At 44.9% G+C, this 17778-nt stretch overlaps 1 protein-coding gene across 4 annotated transcripts in view; it reads right to left on the reverse strand.

The window, feature by feature from the left end:
* PAK1 (p21 (RAC1) activated kinase 1) overlaps positions 1-17778 on the reverse strand; it is a 120228-nt gene that overhangs the window by 20360 nt on the left and 82090 nt on the right. For all 4 annotated transcript variants that reach the window (XM_068266731.1, XM_068266732.1, XM_068266733.1 and 1 more), the window contains 2 exons: positions 14675-14846; positions 5858-5921 (listed from right to left, as the gene is read on the reverse strand). In XM_068266731.1, coding sequence (XP_068122832.1) covers positions 5858-5921; positions 14675-14846 — 236 coding nt within the window. The remainder of the gene's footprint in view (positions 1-5857; positions 5922-14674; positions 14847-17778) is intronic.

Below are 17778 nucleotides of genomic sequence, written 5' to 3' on the forward strand. Positions count from 1 at the left end.
CGCCGCAGGTCCTGCCCTCTGCTGTCGCTATGGCGGCAGAGATGTGTGAGCCGGTCAGGAGTCGCTTTCATTGGCTCCTGACCCTGTCCACCAATGTAAGCTAATGTGATTGGCTCACAGTGATCATGGGTCAGAAGCCAATGAAATGGGCTCTTGACTGGCTCATACAGCTCTGCCGTCATACCAGGGAAGAGATTTAAATCAGCGCGGTCCGGAAGTGGTTAAAAACATCGATCTCAGTTTCCTGTTATTTTAACTTGATGCTAAACTCAAAAGCATTAAGATGCCCATTAATGGCACAGTTTTTCCTTCGGATTTGATCTTTCGACGTGATTTGAACAATCAAAACTAATCAGAAGGCAATTGAGTGTCCCCATTAACATAATGATGTAAAGGAGTTATCAGTCAATATGTGCTACCCCATGAAATACTTACCCGGGGCTTCCTCCAGCCCATTGCAGCCGACACGTCCCATACAGCATCTCCGCTGGCAGACGCTGGCCTGGGGTCCTCGCCGGTGCCAAGGCCAACCTCCTCTACTGCGCCTGTGCCGGTCAATCAAGTCGACATTGTCCACAGAGTACTGCACCTACGCAATACACCGCGAACAACGTGGACTTGATTGACAGCGGCGCGCCACACAGGCGCAGTAGAGGACGACCTCGAGGTTGGCCTTTGCATTGGTGGGGACCCCGGGCCGGCAGCTGAGAGCAGAGCTGTGGTGTGGGACATGTCAGCTGCAAGGGGCTGGAGGAAGCCCTGGGTAAGTATTTCATGGGGTAGCACATATTAACTGATGACTCCTTTAAGAAGCTTTTACATTCCAATTCGATTATAAAAGCCAACCTTCAGAACTCAGCACACAAGTGACACCCCCCCCCCCCCCCCCCAAGTCCTGACCTCACACTGTGGGAGCCTTGTTGCATTGTGGGAAATAACAGCTGTTTATTACAGCGGTTTCCAACTGCCAAAAATAAAGCAAGCTGCTTCTCCTTCCACTGACATCACCTACCAGCAGAAAAAAACTTTCACCATGTGATAAATGTCAGAATGTAAATCAGGGAGAGGAAAGATTTTACAATGGGCAAACACTGACTAAATCATTTATACATCATTATTGTAAAAATGAAGCACTTTTTTTATTACGATATTTTCACTGGAGTTCCTCTATAAGTCAGGTGTGTGTATGGGCCTTTAGGGCTCGTTTACACTATTGCGGTGCAGAATCGCCTGGATTCCACCGCTGATGAAATCACATGCGGATGCAATTCCGCATGCGTTTTTTGCCGCGAATTCGCATAGGTGAGGGTATATGCGATTTTAACCATGTCACTGCCTGTGTGAATTTACATTGGTACCTATGCGAATTCGCGGCAAAAAACGCATGGGGAAAACGCATGCGATTTCCCTATTAAATACATTGTGTGCGATTCGCCTGCATTCCACACGCAGGTGAATTCTGCAGGGTGTTCCGTGCAGATTTTCTCTGCACAATAAAACGCTCCCGCAGACGCATTACTGGAGACAGACCTATTCACTTATATTGTCTATGCGAATCCGCATACGCAAGACGCATGCGGATTCGCGATAGTGGAAACGGGGCCTCATATTTAGAGGCTCCATTCAGCTGGCACTCACAAGTCAAGGACACGAGCATCTACACTGCGGATCTTTATGAGCAGAGCTGGCACAATAGGCAGGTTTACTTAGCAAAAGCCAAAGCCTTCCAGATTAATTACAGGTGTTGCTCGGAGAGCATATAGACTTTGTTCCCGATACCTGATCTCACTTTGTATTCTCTCCACATCAGGGACAGATGGGGACGAGTTTCAGAGATTATCAGGGGAAAACTCTTTGTTCAGCTTCAAACTACACACATCAATAACCCCCCAATACAGCAAAACGACTGATGCCTCTCTGATCCGGAGGGGAATGGATTCCCTCCACACAAAGTACATCCATTGTCAATAGATTTCAGCAGGACATCTATCAGGGCCATTGTGCCTCCTGCAGAGATCTGTGGATCAGGACCCCCAATATCCCTGTCGCAGTACGAGTGCCGAACAACTAAAGTGAGCCAAGCACCCAGGGCATCTCAACAGCACATTTAATATGCATGTAAACAATGTGGCTCATTACTTACAAAAATGAAATTTAACCTTCTTTTTACATGTAAAAGTTTAGCAGAGGGTTTTATTAGCCTACTTCCTCCCACTTCTGAGGTCTGCCTGTCCTGCAGAAGTTTTAGGCAGACAAGAACTGATATTATTTTATTGGACACATTAGCAGAGAAGCAGCAAATAAAAAGTTTTCATCAGCAGGGAGCGGGTAGATTGCATCTGTGACTTCTGTAAACTCTTTGAAGCACAGTGTCCTATCTTCACACCTTCCCTGTGGATAAATAATGGGCAGCTAGAAGGGGAGGGGGAACCTGACAGTTCCTATAGCTATTAGAAACCAGGAAAAAAGTGTTGCTTGGTTCCCTTTAAAGGATACCCGACGTGACATGATGAGATAGACATCTGTATGTACAGCCAGCACCTGTTCAGTAAAGAGTTTTTGGGCAAGTCTCCTAAACACTGCTACTGCCTACTGAGTGCGCTCTAGTGGCTGCCTCGCAAGTGCTTTGAGTCCGACAGGAGAAAGGCGCTATACAAATACTGCCATTATTATTATTATTATTATTACAGTGCCTAGCACACAAATAACTAGACTGTGTTCCTTTTTTTCTTTCTCTGCCTGAAAGAGTTAAATATCAGGTATGTAAGTGGCTGACTCAGTCCTGACTCAGACAGGAAGTGACTACAGTGTGACCCTCACTGATAAGAAATTCCAGCTATAAAACACTTTCCTAGCAGAAAATGGCTTCTTAGAGCAGGAAAGAGATAAAAAGGCTAAATAGTTCATAGATTTTAGCTCTGGCATACTTCAATGAATGTGTCATTGAGCAAAAACAATAAAACAGTTAAAACGTAAAAAGTAGATTTAAACAAAATAAAACCGTGGAATATCTTAAAAAGTCATTTTTAGGAGAAGGAAGATAGATACAATTGTTGATTTCATTTGTTTATTTTCGCCTTGGGTTTCTTTGAAAGCTTAGTTTATACAGGATCAGTTTTTCATCTGTTATAGTATGAATCCAGCCTTAGAGGGGACCCGAGGGGAGAAGGATATGGAGGATGACATGTTTATTTCCTTTTAAATAATGCACATTGCCTGGCTGTCCTGCTTATCCTCTGCCTTTAATACTTTAAACCAGCGGTCCTCAAACTAAGGCCTGCGGGCTGAATGTGGCCCCCTGAGGCTTTTTGTACCGGCCCCCCACACACAAAATGTATTACTTATAGATACGGTCAGCTACATCTTTAAATATTAGTGGTCCACATATAGAATAGCAGTGCTGGCACCACCCATCCACATGGAAGCCAGAAAGCAGTAATTTGTTGGTTTCCAATCAAATTCTACATCAGGTGACACCGTTGTCCAATTGGACTGCAGGTTGTCACCTAGGTATGCTTCACTGTGTGGCCTGCAAAGACTTCTACATCATTTTATGTATACTCCGGCCCCTCAGCAGTCTGACGTATGTTGACCTGGCCCACAACCCAAAACGTTTAGGGACCCCTGCTTTAAACCATAGACTCTGAACAAGCAACAAGCATGAACATCAGTTGTCTATGACAAATCTGACTAGATTACCTGCATGCTTATTTCAGGTGTGTGATTTAGACACTACTGATCAGAGAGACCAGCAGGACCGCCAGGCAACTGGTACTGTTTAAAAGGAAATAAATATGGCAGCCTCCATATACCTCTCACCTCGGGTTCCTGTTACCCACCTGGGACACTATTGGGTACAATGCAGGCACCCTCTGTGGTGATTGCCAAGAAGACTCTCGCCATCTTCCCACTGATTTCCTGTAGGTAGAGATGGTGAGGTCTTGTCTTCAGCTCTCCTGTTGCTGACACAGCCGGGATTGCATCAGCTGTTTCTATATTTGGCGGTCTGAGCTACCGGTACCATATAGACTAACATGAAGTGGCATGTGCATGCCTAAGCTTGGTCTATAGGGAGTCATGCCTGATGGAAGCAGAAGAGGCAGTGCAGTAACACTTCCCTATATGCAGTGATATAGCTAAGCAGTCAACACTAGGTTAGGTTAGAGACCACGGGGTTAAAAGTTAGGTGCCCCCGGGTGGGGGGGATGAAGGCCAAGAATCACCAGGGGAGGGCTAGGTGTGAAGGTAGGGAGAGGTTACTGTTATTTTACTATATAAATGTATTAGAATATCTGTACATTTACAGATATTCTACTACCACTTTTAAACGTGTGCCTTTAGCTAATGTATGCTCCACTGGTACCCTATTTAGGTGCTCATACATTAGACAATGGCCTCAATTCACTAAGCAGTTTAGACTAGTCTACTGATGGTTTTAGTCTACTGATGGTTTGGTGTAAACGAGCAATCAGTCGCATCAAAAGGGAATTCACTAATAATTACCGAATGTTTTAGACCTTGTCTAAAACATTCGGTAATTAGGTCTAATTACCATACGAGGTTTAAAGAAACGAGTAGCTATGACTGACATCCTTCTCTGATGAGCTCTCCTCTGGATACAAATTAAACTCCTGCATAATTCATTCAAAAAGCTCCATCGTCACGTCTATAATACCTCACAGAATTACTTTACCTACAGAAATCAGCTGGTCTAATCGCTGTCAGAAAAAGTGGGCGTGGTTACTCCTTGTTTGCCTTTGTGAAATGTGATTGCTGAATGTTTTAGACCAAGTCTAAAAACAGGTCTAAAACATTCGGTAATTATTAATAATTATTATTGAATTCCCTTTTGATGCGACTAATTTACACCAAACCATCAGTAGACTAGTCTAAACTGCTTAGTGAATTGAGGCCAATGTATGGGCACATCGACCAAGAGACAGATCTCTCTCTGATGGAATCTGATCAGAGAGATCTGTTGGCTGCCCATACACCGCAGACCAATTCCCGATCAATTTCAACATGAGATATCTCAGGAATCATTCTTGTGACGCTGCATCGGCCGCCCCCAGCACTGTCCCCCCTAGTGTAAAACGTGCCCCGTGCAGTATACATTAACTGTTGTTGTCCACTGCAGGCTCCACCTACACACGCAGTCCACGTGGTTGCTGGCGTGACGTCACAGGAGCCCAGAGCCAGCAGTGGACACCGACACGTAAAGTATACTGCACGGGGCACATTTTACACTGGGGGTACAGCGCTGGGCGTTTCCGTTGCTCATCCTGATATTGCATGCCATTGCCACCGTGCACCCAATCAAGCATGCCAGCCCTACATCTTAAAGCATGTCCGATCGATACATGCGACCAATTTCGGCCCAAAATTGGTCGCATCGCCGATTGGTCATGCTCATGGCGGCATTGATTTTCATCTGATTATTATAATCGAATCGGATGGTTGATCTGCCACCAAGTTGCCTGATGTATGGCCACCTTAACACTGTATCTACTTTAAGTGCTGTGGGTTGGCCCTTTGCTTTTCCTGCGTCTCCCTACAAACTCCCCAGAGCTGTGTGCAACAGGAATACTCAAATCTGAGATCGGTTATCTGCAGATCAGGTCTGTCCTGTAATTCAGTCCACTTCTGTCTGCCTTTCAGACCTGATGTGCAGATAATAGAGACAGAAATAAAGGACATTACTGCCCCCACACCGCTGTAGTGATTCTGAAGACACTCTTGTGCAGTTGTTCGGCTGAGCTTTGCTGGGGTCATGCAATGTTGCTTATGCACTACAAAGTTAAAGCCTAGGCAAGAACAAAAATTGGGAAACTGTCCACAAGCATTTCGCAGCACTTACCCCTGCCCGATCTTCTCAAACCTTGTGTATTTTTTCTTTGGGTCTCCCACACTTACAATGCTTCCTGCAAACACAGATTCAATATGTTAAATGACCACAGAGACTAAAAATAGCAGCTTTACAGCATGTAAAAGATTTACTAAACCAGGCTGCTGCACCTCTGCAGCATGCGTCAGCTCTGCACATGTGAATCAGTGGGAAAACAGCTGTTCTCCCATAATGCAACTAGAATGTTTCCCTAGTTTGTATTCTGAATGCCAGGCAATGGCTCAGGGTGTGATGGGGAAGCCCTGACATCCCCTAAAGAACTGGCATGCCTGTTGCCCTGACAATCCTATGAGCGCATTGTTCTTCTACTTAACCCACCCACCAGAGGCTACTCAGTTGTGCGCCATCCCTCTTCCCCTATATAGCATGTAGGCTAGCCATGTGTCTGTACAACACTCAGCCCTGAACTGTCGCTCCTGGGATTGAGTTCGGAACACTACAAGTGACAGTACTTGTACATGCGTACGCACCTCACAGCATAACAAAGAAAAACATTTGTTACAGCTTACAGAACTCCTGCAATAAATCTTCAGTGTGTCTACTTCCTGCTTTCATGGAAGGAGACATAGGGTTAACATCTTGTGTTTGCATATTAGCTGTGTCTGCCAAGGACTGCCGAATTTCTGTGCTACCAAAGCTGAGAGATCAAATTACACTTGTTATTACTTACAGATGCGGGGGAATTAAACAGGCTCTTCTCTCACTTGCATTTCTCTCTGTTTTCCTTGTGTCCTGTGCAAAAGTTCAGGTCCACTTTAAAGGGCAACTGAAGCGAGAGAGATATGGAGGCTGCCATATTTATTTCCTCTTAAGCAATACCATTCTCCTGGCTATCCTGCTAATCCTCTGCCTCTAATGCTTTTAGCCATAGACCCTGAACAAGCATGCAGCAGATCAGGTGCTTCTGACACTATTGTCAGATCTGAAAGATTAGCTTCATGCTTGTTTCTGACATTATTCAGACACTACTGCATCCTAAATAGACCAGCAGGACCGCCAAGCAACTGGTATTGTATAAAAGGAAATAAATATGACAGTCTCCATATATTTCTCATTTCAGTTGTCCTTTAAAGGGAACCTTAACTGTGGGCCCAAAAAGCCAAGCCTCCTGCAGCCGTCCCGTGCCCGCGCCGGTCCTTCGGTGCCCTCCGGTCTCCCTCCGCGGCTAAGTTTCGCTTTCGGCCGACTGCCAATCGTCCTCCGGCAAAGCGTCCTCTTCTTCCGCATTCCCCGTCGTAAAGAGCCGTAAAGCGCGTCCTTTAAGTGCTACAGTGCGTGGTTCAGGGGTTGGCCCTAGAGCTGCGCAACCGCACTCGCGGCAATGCGGACTGCGCAGCCGCGGCCAGCTCCAGCGGCCATCTTAGGAGCGGCATGAGAGCCCGACCCGGCCTGTGGGGTCGCGATCGGCACGGGGGCAATTTCAGGAAGGGGACCCGGCGGAGCTGCACGGGGGGCGTGGACGACGTCCTCCGGGCATTTAAACATCTTGCAGGTACTTGGCTTTTTTAGCCATTTTGGCCTCGTAAGTCCTTTAAGTATAGGAAAAAAGCAAAACGCTTGATAAAACGCCAGATCAGAGCGGTTTTGCAGGCGTTTTTGTTACAGTAGCTGTTCAGTAACAGCTTTACTGTAACAATATCTGTAATCTGCTACACAAAAAAAGCTACACAAAACCGCAAAACACTTCATAATAATAAGAAAAAACGCTTCAAAAATCGCTAGCGTTTTGCGGGTCTGCTAGCGGTTTTTGGTGTGCACTGGGCCTTAAAGAAGCTAGAGCACACAATTTTTTTTACATACATTTTTTGCATGAATTCCACATATTTTTTGCATGGTATTGCACACTGACTAACTTTTGCTTGATTTTGCACTCTGACATCTTTGAATTTGTATTACTGTTTTATCTCATCTCTCTTTCTACTTTTTTGGAGAAATACGCCCACATTCTTTGGGCAGGTTCTCTTTGTTTGACTCGCAGGTTTACACACGGCAGTGAGAGAGTGTGTTTGAGTGGTGTGAATAGTTGAGTGTTTAGTGTAGCGCAGGGGTAGGGAACCTATGACTCGGGAGCCATATGTGGCTCTTTTGATGGCTGCATCTGGCTCACAGACAAATCGGTAGGGATTGATTCACTAAGATACACTGCTCAAGCAGCACAAGTAAAATTTTCAAACTAGGCACTCTACTGCTGTAGCATGCACTACTAACTTACTCGCGCTACCCCAAAATGAACAGCTGCTCCAACTGTCCCACTCTGGACCCTGTCAGGTCCAGTGACTTTGTAGGATGAGATCCCCGCACTTTGATTAGCCCAGTAGGTTGCCTGTCACTTGACAGGCAGCCTATTGGGCCAAAGTGCGGGGATCTCATCCTACAAAGTGAATCAACCCCCAAGTCAGCTAGCTAATTGTACAAGCTGATAGGCCTGGAACCCACTGAAATCAGCAAACGCGAAACGCAACCGCTAGCGTTTTGTCTGAGCGGTTTGCAAGCGCATTCATGCGCGTTTTGCAACATTGTATTTTTTTGCTCAGCGGTTGCGTAACGTTTTGCGTTTCGCGTTTTTATCCTGATTGGGCCTGTGAATTATTTTTCATTTTGTTACAGTGTGCTGAACCGCAAAACGCTAGCAAAACCGCTCAGTTTAGGTTTTGCTGAGCGTTTCCGCTAGCGTTTCAATACTTTACATTGAAGCGCTAACGCTCCCAAAATGCTGCACGTCCTGCGTTTGCGTTTCTGGGAAACGCAAACGCTCCTGTGGAAGTTGCCCCATCCATTAACATTAGCCCAGCGTTTTGGCAAAGCGCTAGCGTATCGCAGCGCTGCCAAAACGCTGCCAAAAGCGCTCCTGTGGGTTCCAGCCCTTAGTCTGTATTTCTCCTGTCTGGGAAATTGCTGTTGCTGCTGAAACCCAAGAGAAGCTGAAGACGTGTCTGACACTTCCCCTGCCCCACTGATCAACTGTATACACATCACCATGGTAACAGGGACAGCCCTCTGCTGCGCATGCGCACTGTGCCAGTTTAAAACATATTGTATCGCTCTCAGGGAAATATATTTTAAAATGTGTGGCGTTCATGGCTCTCTCAGCCATAAAGGTTCCTGACCCCTGCTGTAGTGCATTGGAGCCAATCCTCATTAGGTTACATTTTAATTGCTTATTTGCAAACAATAAAGTTGACATCTGGAATCTCGCTCAGCTGGACTTTGTGCGAATAAGTTTACTTTTTGGGACTTTTTTGTTATTTTCCTTTGTCCTTTGTTTAATTCCTTCTTCATAGTTTTGGCACTACGAACTGCACTACACTTTGCATTTTTCCTCTGTCTTGGCTCACCATGAGATTTTATTTCAATAAAAAATTATTGTTGGAAAAACAAAACAATAAAGTTGTCAAGTTGCACTGCAGTGACAGTGCCTGTAACAATTCTTGTGTAGTCAGGTTGCACTGCATATGATATTCTGTCAGCGCGTTTTTAGACCACCCAATTTATTTATTGTCAAATCCCATGACTTTGAGGAATTCTCTTAAAGTGGACCTGAACTCTTGCACTGGACAGAAGGAAACCAGAGAGAAATACACCCTGTATGTATTTAGAGAGTTTAGCCTGTCTAATTTCCCACTTACCTGTGACTAACCACAAGTGTAATTTGAGCTCAGCTGTGTCAACTGGGTGTCTCGGCAGAACAACTAATTTGAAAGCACAGGATGATAACAATAGGTCTGCTTCCATGAAAGCAGGAAGGAGACACACTGCAGATTGTTCCAGCTGATACAAATCCTGCAATAAAAGAACTGTTTTTCTTTAAAAGGTTATTATGCCGTTTCTTATCTTTTAGAGCAGAGAGGAAGTTCTGAGTTCAGGTCCGATTTAAGTTGGCCATACACCCATAAATGGCTACCAGATTGTCCATCAGACAGATCCCTCTCTGATCGAATCTGCCCCCAAACTTTACGATTTCCAATTGATTTAAACATGAAAACATCAGTCACGATTGTGAAGTTAATTGAATACATTTTAATGTAAAGGAACTTTATTGGTATGTAAACTAAAAAAAAAGCACATACAAGTCATAAAAAAACGCACCCAAAATCGCAATCACAAATTATTTGTGAAATCGCGTGCATGAATTCGCATTGACAAGTATAAATGGCCCCCAATTAACATAAGGCTTTGAAATTGTGCTTTGTTCCATATTGGTCTCTTTAATAATTTGCTATAATAACTGGGCTGCTGTGGTTGTGGCTCCGCCCATCACTACACAGGCAACCAGCGCACATTCCGGTCTTCCCTAGAGAGCTGTGGCGATCTCGCTGGCGGGGGAGTCGGTATGAGAAGTATTATGAGTAACATTCCCTTTTCACATTTTCCAGCCTCTGTCACATCCAGACCACTCACACCATAAGAAGTAATCGCTGGGTTTTCTGGTGAGAGGAATGTGAGGGGGGATTTGGGGAGTTTCTGCCTCTTTAAGGCCACCCGGCGTCCGTGACTGAGACACGTGTCTGCTGTGATCACACTGGAGATGTGGCGACAACATGTTCCGTGTTCTGCAGCCAGTTCCTGTCATGTGCGCTGCCAAAGCATGACGACATACACTGCATACCAGAGGGTAACCCACCGCACACATGAAAGCCGAGCTAGAGGAACTGCGGTGAGGGGGGGCAGTGTGTGCATTCCCAATATCAGATCCTCCCTATCTCACCCCAATATGAAGGGAGTCTGCATTATAAAGTGAATTTGAAGTAAGATTTGGCCATACGGTTCTATATTGCCACCAGTTTCCACCATCAGATAGATACTTGTCAGATCAAATCTGATTAGTGCCACACACTAGGAACAGATTTTCAACAGATTTCAGAACAAAATCTATTAAAAATCTATTGATTGGCAGCTTTGTACTGTTCATTCCAGCGCAGTGATATGAGCCATCAATCTGTTGTTGCTCTCACCTTGCCGCCGATCGACCTAGAACTTCCGTCTGGTCCGATCAATGTATTTGTTCGATTTCAGCCAAAATCGATCGAATGATTGATTGGGCCGATCGCTGCATCTATTTCTAGCTGATTCAAATCAGATTGATTGAATCTGCCAGATTTCAATGAGAGAAATTAATGAGTGTATGGCCACCTTAATACTTTTAGCTATAGACCCTGAACAAGCAATGGAGATCAGAGGGTTCTGACAAAATCTGACAAGATTAGCTGCATGCTTGTTTCAGGTGTGTGATTCAGACACTACTGACCAGAAAGACCAGCAGGGCTGCCAGGCAACCGGTATTGTTTAAAGGGAAATAAATATGACAGCCTCAAAAACTCACTTCAGGTTCCCTTTGAAGTGAACCTGAGTTAAACTTTGCTCAACCTCTGGCGCATTCTATCAAATTAAATAGTAATGCACAGTTTCAGCACTGCAACCTCTCACCTGCAAGGGTTACAGTTGCAGAATCTGCCATCACTTGTTCACTGGGGTTGGTGTTGGTGGGGGTTCGGGTGGTTGGGACATCTTCCTTCATGGAAATTTCAGAAACGACTCACACAGATTTTAAAGGGGAACTGAAGAGAGAGGTATATGGAGGTTGTCATGTTTATTTCCTTTTAGACAATATCAGTTGCCTGGCAGCCCTGCTGATCCTCTGCCTCTAATACTATTAGCCATAGCCCCTGAACAAGCATGCAGCAGATCAGGTGTTTCAGTGGTTCAGACTTCTAAGTCTGATCTGACAAGACTAGCTGCATGCTTGTTTCTGGTTTTAATCAGATACCACTGCAGATAAATAGACCAGCAGGGCTGCCAGGCAACTGGTATTGATTAAAAGGAAATAAACATGACAGCCTCCATATACCTCTCTCTTCAGTTCCCCTTTAAAGGACAACTGAAGTAAGGGGAATAAGGCTGCCATATTTATTTATATTTATACTACGTTTAGCCATAGGCACTGAACTGTTTGTGAATGGTTTCAGTTTCGTGATTTGGGTACTACTAATGCATGAAAGATCAGCAGGACAACCAGGCAACTGTTATTGTTTAAAAGGAGATAAATGTCAGCTTCCATATTCTTCTCACTTCAGTTGTCCTTTAATTTACATTATGGGGCACAGCAGGGTCAATCACTTGAATAATGTTGTTCACTTTACAGAGAATCCACAGTAGGCAGTTCGGCTGTGCAGACACAAAGAATGTACGGTACCATATTTGGGAGGGAATATATCCCATAACGGTGTTGATACTGGGATATATGAAATCAGGCATTCTGCTGCTTCTTTTAGGAGTGTTAGGTAGCAGGGCTGTGGAGTCGATACAAAAATCATCCGACTCCAAAGTTTATGAAACCACCGACTCCAACTCCATGTATCCAAAATCGCTTCGACTCTAACTCCTACTCCACAGCCCTGTTAGGTAGTCTGTGGCAGAGAGAACCGCCAGATATAGGCGCAGTGCTGGATTCCTACTCCAGACATGGAAACTACTATTGGGGCCTGAGCACACTTGCCCATTTCAGGGCTGATTTCGGCAACACATCAGTGTCAAATACTTACTGCTCAAATCAGCACAGGAATGTGTAGGTGTGCTCAGGTCCTTACTGCTGTGAAACGTAAGCATCGTTGCTATGGGAACCAAGAACTGAAGATGAAAAACATGCATCAGTGCAGAATTAGATGACTAAAGGTGGCCACTAACGGTCCAATTTCGAGTGAAAAATCGTTCGAGCGATCAGAAATTCTGATCGGACGAAAAATCGTTCACTACCCCATCAACTAACCGATCATTGCTTCCTATCTATCACGACCACCAAGAAAATCCAAATTTTCGTTTGACGAAAATTAATTCGGGCGACATTTTTTTCACTCGTTCATCGATTGTGTCCACCAATGGAGATTATTTACAACCAATCCAAATCAAAATTTCTGATCGCTCGAACGATTTTTCGCTACAAATTGGACCATTAGTGGCCAGCTTAAAGAGAATCTGTATTGTTAAAATCGCTAAAAAGTAAACATACCAGTGCGTTAGGGGACATCTCCTATTACCCTCTGTCACAATTTCGCCGCTCCTCGCCGCATTAAAAGTGGTTAAAAACAGTTTTAAAAAGTTTGTTTGTAAACAAACAAAATGGCCACCAAAACAGGAAGTAGGTTGATGTACAGTATGTCCACACATAGAAAATACATCCATACATAAGCAGGCTGTATACAGCATTCCTTTTGAATCTCAAGAGATCATTTGTGTGTTTCTTTCCCCCATGCACTGAAGTTTCAGGCTGCTCTTTTCTTCCTGCAAACAGCTTTGCCCTTGTTTGTAATTCCTCAGTATGGGCTGGTGCACACCGAGCGGCTTTTTGGGCGTTTTCAGATCCGCTTGCGGCTGCGGATCTGCTTGGTCAATGTATCTCAATGGGGTGGTGCACACCAGAGCGGGGGGCGTTTTGCAGAAACGAAAAATGCCTGGGTGAGGCATTTTTTGGATTGCGGGTGCGTTTCTGCCTCAATGTTAAGTATAGGAAAAACGCAAACCGCTCTGAAAAACGGCACTTCAGAGCGGTTTTGCAGGCGTTTTTGTTACAGAAGCTGTTCAGTAACAGCTTTACTGTAACAATATATGAAATCTACTATACTGAAAACCGCAGCAGCAATCCGCAAAACGCTAGCAAAACGCCTCATAAAAATAAAAAAAAGCGTTTAAAAATCTGCTAGCATTTTGCGGATCTGCTAGCGGGTTTTGGTGTGCACCAGCCCTATGTGAAAGCCCAGCCAGCTCAGAGGACGATTTATCCAGCTGATTAGAGCAGCTTCTCTCTTCTCTCTTATCTAATTAACACACAGGCAGTGTGCATAGAGGGGCCAGAAAGGGTGAGTTCATAGCAGATCCAAAACACTGAAGAACTTGGCAGCCTTCCAGACACAGGCCGACAAGTCTGACAGGGGAAAGATACATTGATTTATTACAGAGACAGTGATAGTATAAAGTGCTGCAGTAAGCCAGAACACATTAGAATAGCTTTTGGAACATGTAGGATGATAAAAAACAGGATGCAATTTTTGTTACGGAGTCTCTTTAAGGGTGGCCAAACATCAGGCAACTTGATGGCCAATTGACCATCCAATTCGATTATTATAATCGAATCGGATGAAAATCGGTGCTGCCAAGTGCATGCCTGATCAACGATGCAACGAATTTCGGGCTGAAATGGGCCGCATGCATTGGTCGGTCACGCTGCAAGATGTAGGGCCAACTTGCTCGATCAGGTGCTCGGTGGTAACGACAAGCGCTATCAGGAAAAGCGACGAACCCCCGGGACTGTTTCCCCAGTGTATAAATGTACGTGTTCATGTATACATTACCTGTCCTGTGTAGTGATGCCTGTCCATCTTCCGAATCCTACGCTTTTCCATCAGTCCCATACACGCTGCCAACGCGTGTGACATCATGCACCAGCCATCTGATGGAAGAGCGGTGGATTGGGAAGACGGACGGGCACCGTGACACAGGACAGGTAATGTATAAATGCATACATGCACACACACATTTGCACATTAGGGGAAAAGCGGTGAGGCGGCGAACATGATGGACTCGGCCGTTTCCAGAGAAATTTCATGCTAAAAATCGATTGGGAATCGGCCTGTGGTGTATGGGCAGCTGACAGATCTCTCTCCGATCAGAGAGAGATTTGTCTCTTGGTCGGATCTGCCCATCATCACCAGATGTATGGGCACGTTAAGTGTATGTTCACTGATCCATTTAAAAAGTAATTACAAATAGGAGACTCACTCAGTTTTTCCAGGATCTCCTCGTCTGTCATCTTGGGTTTCTTCTTAATTTTCTCGCTGTTTTTGGCTGCGTTCTCTGTGGCGGGCGTGCTGTTCTCCGCGGCTTCCGGGGGCGGCGTGGGGACCCCATCTATGGGCAACGCAGGGGGCGGTACCACAGGGCGGGTGTGGATCTGTAATACACAAGGTCCAGGCATGGTCAGTGCCTAGCAGCAAGTGAAGTCTGAGGTGATGGCTTGTGCCTGTGATAGAGTTATACAGCTCACAGCCTGGCTAAGCCTTCTAGTGACCATTATCATAAGCACACAGTCAGGATAAACATGGTCTTTATAAGGGAACCAATTGTCCACCCAACTTGTTGCATACACGAAACTCCAGCCATAAAAGACATATTGACAGCTAAAGTCCAGACAAACACCAGGTTTATAGTTTGTTCTAGTTGGTGTATATATTTTCTCAAAAATCATAATTCGAGGTGAGAGACATGTGAATGCTGCCATATTTATTTCCTTTTTTAACAATACCAGTTCCCTGGCAGTCCTGCTGATCTTTGTGGTTATTTGTGGCTGAATCACACACCTGAAACAAGCATGCAGCTTATCCAGTCAGACTTCAGTCAGAGCATCTGATGTGCATGCTTGTTCAGGGGCTTTGGCTAAAGCCTGGTGGTACACACCATGCAATTTCCCGTCAGACAGATGGGTCAAATAGATAATTTTCGACAGGTCCGATCTGATTCGTTTTTCTGATCGATTTGCATAGAAGTGATCAGAAAAACGATCGGAAATCCATTCGGATTTGTCAGAAATTATCTATTGCCCCATCTATTTGATGGGAAATTGCATGGTGTGTACCAGGCAGTAAAGTAATGTAAGCAGAGGATCAGCAGGACAGCCAAGCAATATGCATTGTTTAACCACTTGAGGACTACAGAGCTAACCCCCCCCCCTAACGACCAGCCCTTTTTTTGCTGTACTGGGCTGTGCAGGCTTTTCAGCCTCCTGCACAGCCCAGCGATCAGACTCACCTCCTTTTTTTGCCCCGTCCTGTTCCGCCTCTCATAGGCATCAGCCCTATGAGAGGACGGCGATCTCCGGCCAATCAGAGGCCAGGGATCGCCGATCTCGTACAGAGCTGCTGGAGACCGCAGCGCTGTATGCATGTAAACAAAGGGGATTGCTTTCCCCTTACGTTTACAAACAGCCTGCTAGCCGCGATCGGCGGCTAGCAGGCTAATCACGGAACTCCGCACCGTGAACTGGCAGTGAACGATCGCGCATGCGCGCGGCCGTTCCGTGGGAAACCACAGCTCCAGGACCTGACGCCAATTGGCGTTAGGTGGTCCTGGGGCTGCCGCCGCGTTCATGCCCATTGGCGTGACGCGGTGGTTAGGTAGTTAAAAGAATATAAGGAAGACTGGGAGGGGCATCAAGGACACGCCGAGAGGTCTACATGTAAAACAGCACTTGGAAATTGTGGCACACGTTAAAGTCGAATTGTCGCTTTGTGTGCTGGTTGTACTATTGCCGGATGAATCTTATAGCAGAAAGGCATGCGATCAGAGGCAGATGTTGTCAATCACCTCAGCCAAGTGTAATCTAGTGTATGCAAGCAAGATGCAACTCTGCTGAATTTCAAACTTTAGCACAGGGATGTCAAACTCAAATACAAAGTGGTCCGGAATTGTACACTGGGACTTAATCGCAGGCCAACCTCAATGTCTACTGGCCACCTCCTCCCTTATATAGTTCCCTGGTGTCTTGTGGTCCTCCCTCCCCTATGCAGTTCCCTGGTGTCTAGTGGTCCTCCCTCCCCTATACAGTTCCCTAGTGTCTAGTGGTCCTCCCTCCCCTATACTGTTCCCTGGTATCTAGAGGTCCTCCCTCCCCATACAGTTGGGGCCAGTGCAATCACAGACATGAAATGATCAGTCTTTGTAACATATACAAGCACTGCAGACTGCACAGGTGTAATTATGTCTTGTAAGGCATCATTGTGGAGCAAGGAAACCAGCAGTGTGGACTAGACTCTTGTGCTGCCTCAGTGTATTCATATAAACCATAATTAACAAGAAACAGGCAGGAAATTATAGCATAGGAAGGTACATAAACAATCCCGGCACTTTGCATTCCAGCGCTCTTTCAAGGGAAACTACCCCATGGTTATAAATGTGCTATTAACAAAGATCAGTGCTGTTCAGGTCCTTCTGTAACATCATTAAAAATATTTGTTCCATTGCAATCCGCAGCCAGCTAAGAATGTGCAAAAGTGACAGTGTGCTCAAATTGCAATTCTTTGCAACCATGGCAACACTGGGTTTTCTTTTTAGAGGGGCTGTTGCCATGAGAATGTTCAGACATGCCCACTTTGCCACATGGGACAAATCCAGAGGCTGGCTGCATAATGTGTGTGACACTCCTGACAATCTGTTGAGGTAGCCACACACGATACATTTTTTTTAATATTTCTTTTCAATACAAGAATTACAATCGATTGACTCTGGATTAACTTTTATACCAGGCTTTCTCAACCAGTGTTCCTGGAGTACTCTACAGGGGTTCCTTAGCATCCCCAGGGTGGGGAGCACATTTAAATAGGGGATATTGTAAAAAGGAAGCACTAATTGAGGGGTCAAAATAATAATGATCACGTTAATAAAAAGCACTAGAATAAGGAGACAGTATAATGAGTGGCAGTGTAATACGTGGTAGTGAAATAAAAAGACCATGCCTCCTGCAAAATAAATGCAGGGGTTCCTCGAGATATAACAATTATTTGCAGGGTTCCTCCAGGGTAAAAAGGTTGAGGAAGGCTGACTTATACTGATAAAAACAGAAAACCCGTTCAGATTTCTCATTCAAACCTTTCGATTTTTCAATCTTTTTAATGCATCAGGCGTGGTCACCTTTTTTAGATCTTTTAAATTTAAACAATTGTTTAAATGGATCAAATTATTTGAAATATCAAAACTTCTCCATTACACAAAAAAATCATATTTTCTAAACATTGATGAGAAAAAAAAAGAAAAATTAGATTTACTTTCTGATCGAAAACAAGAATAGCATTCAATTCTTCTATACCAGTGATCTGCAAACTTGGCTCTCC

This window comes from Hyperolius riggenbachi, chromosome 2 (assembly GCF_040937935.1).
Source record: "Hyperolius riggenbachi isolate aHypRig1 chromosome 2, aHypRig1.pri, whole genome shotgun sequence".
Taxonomy (NCBI): Eukaryota; Metazoa; Chordata; class Amphibia; order Anura; family Hyperoliidae; genus Hyperolius; species Hyperolius riggenbachi.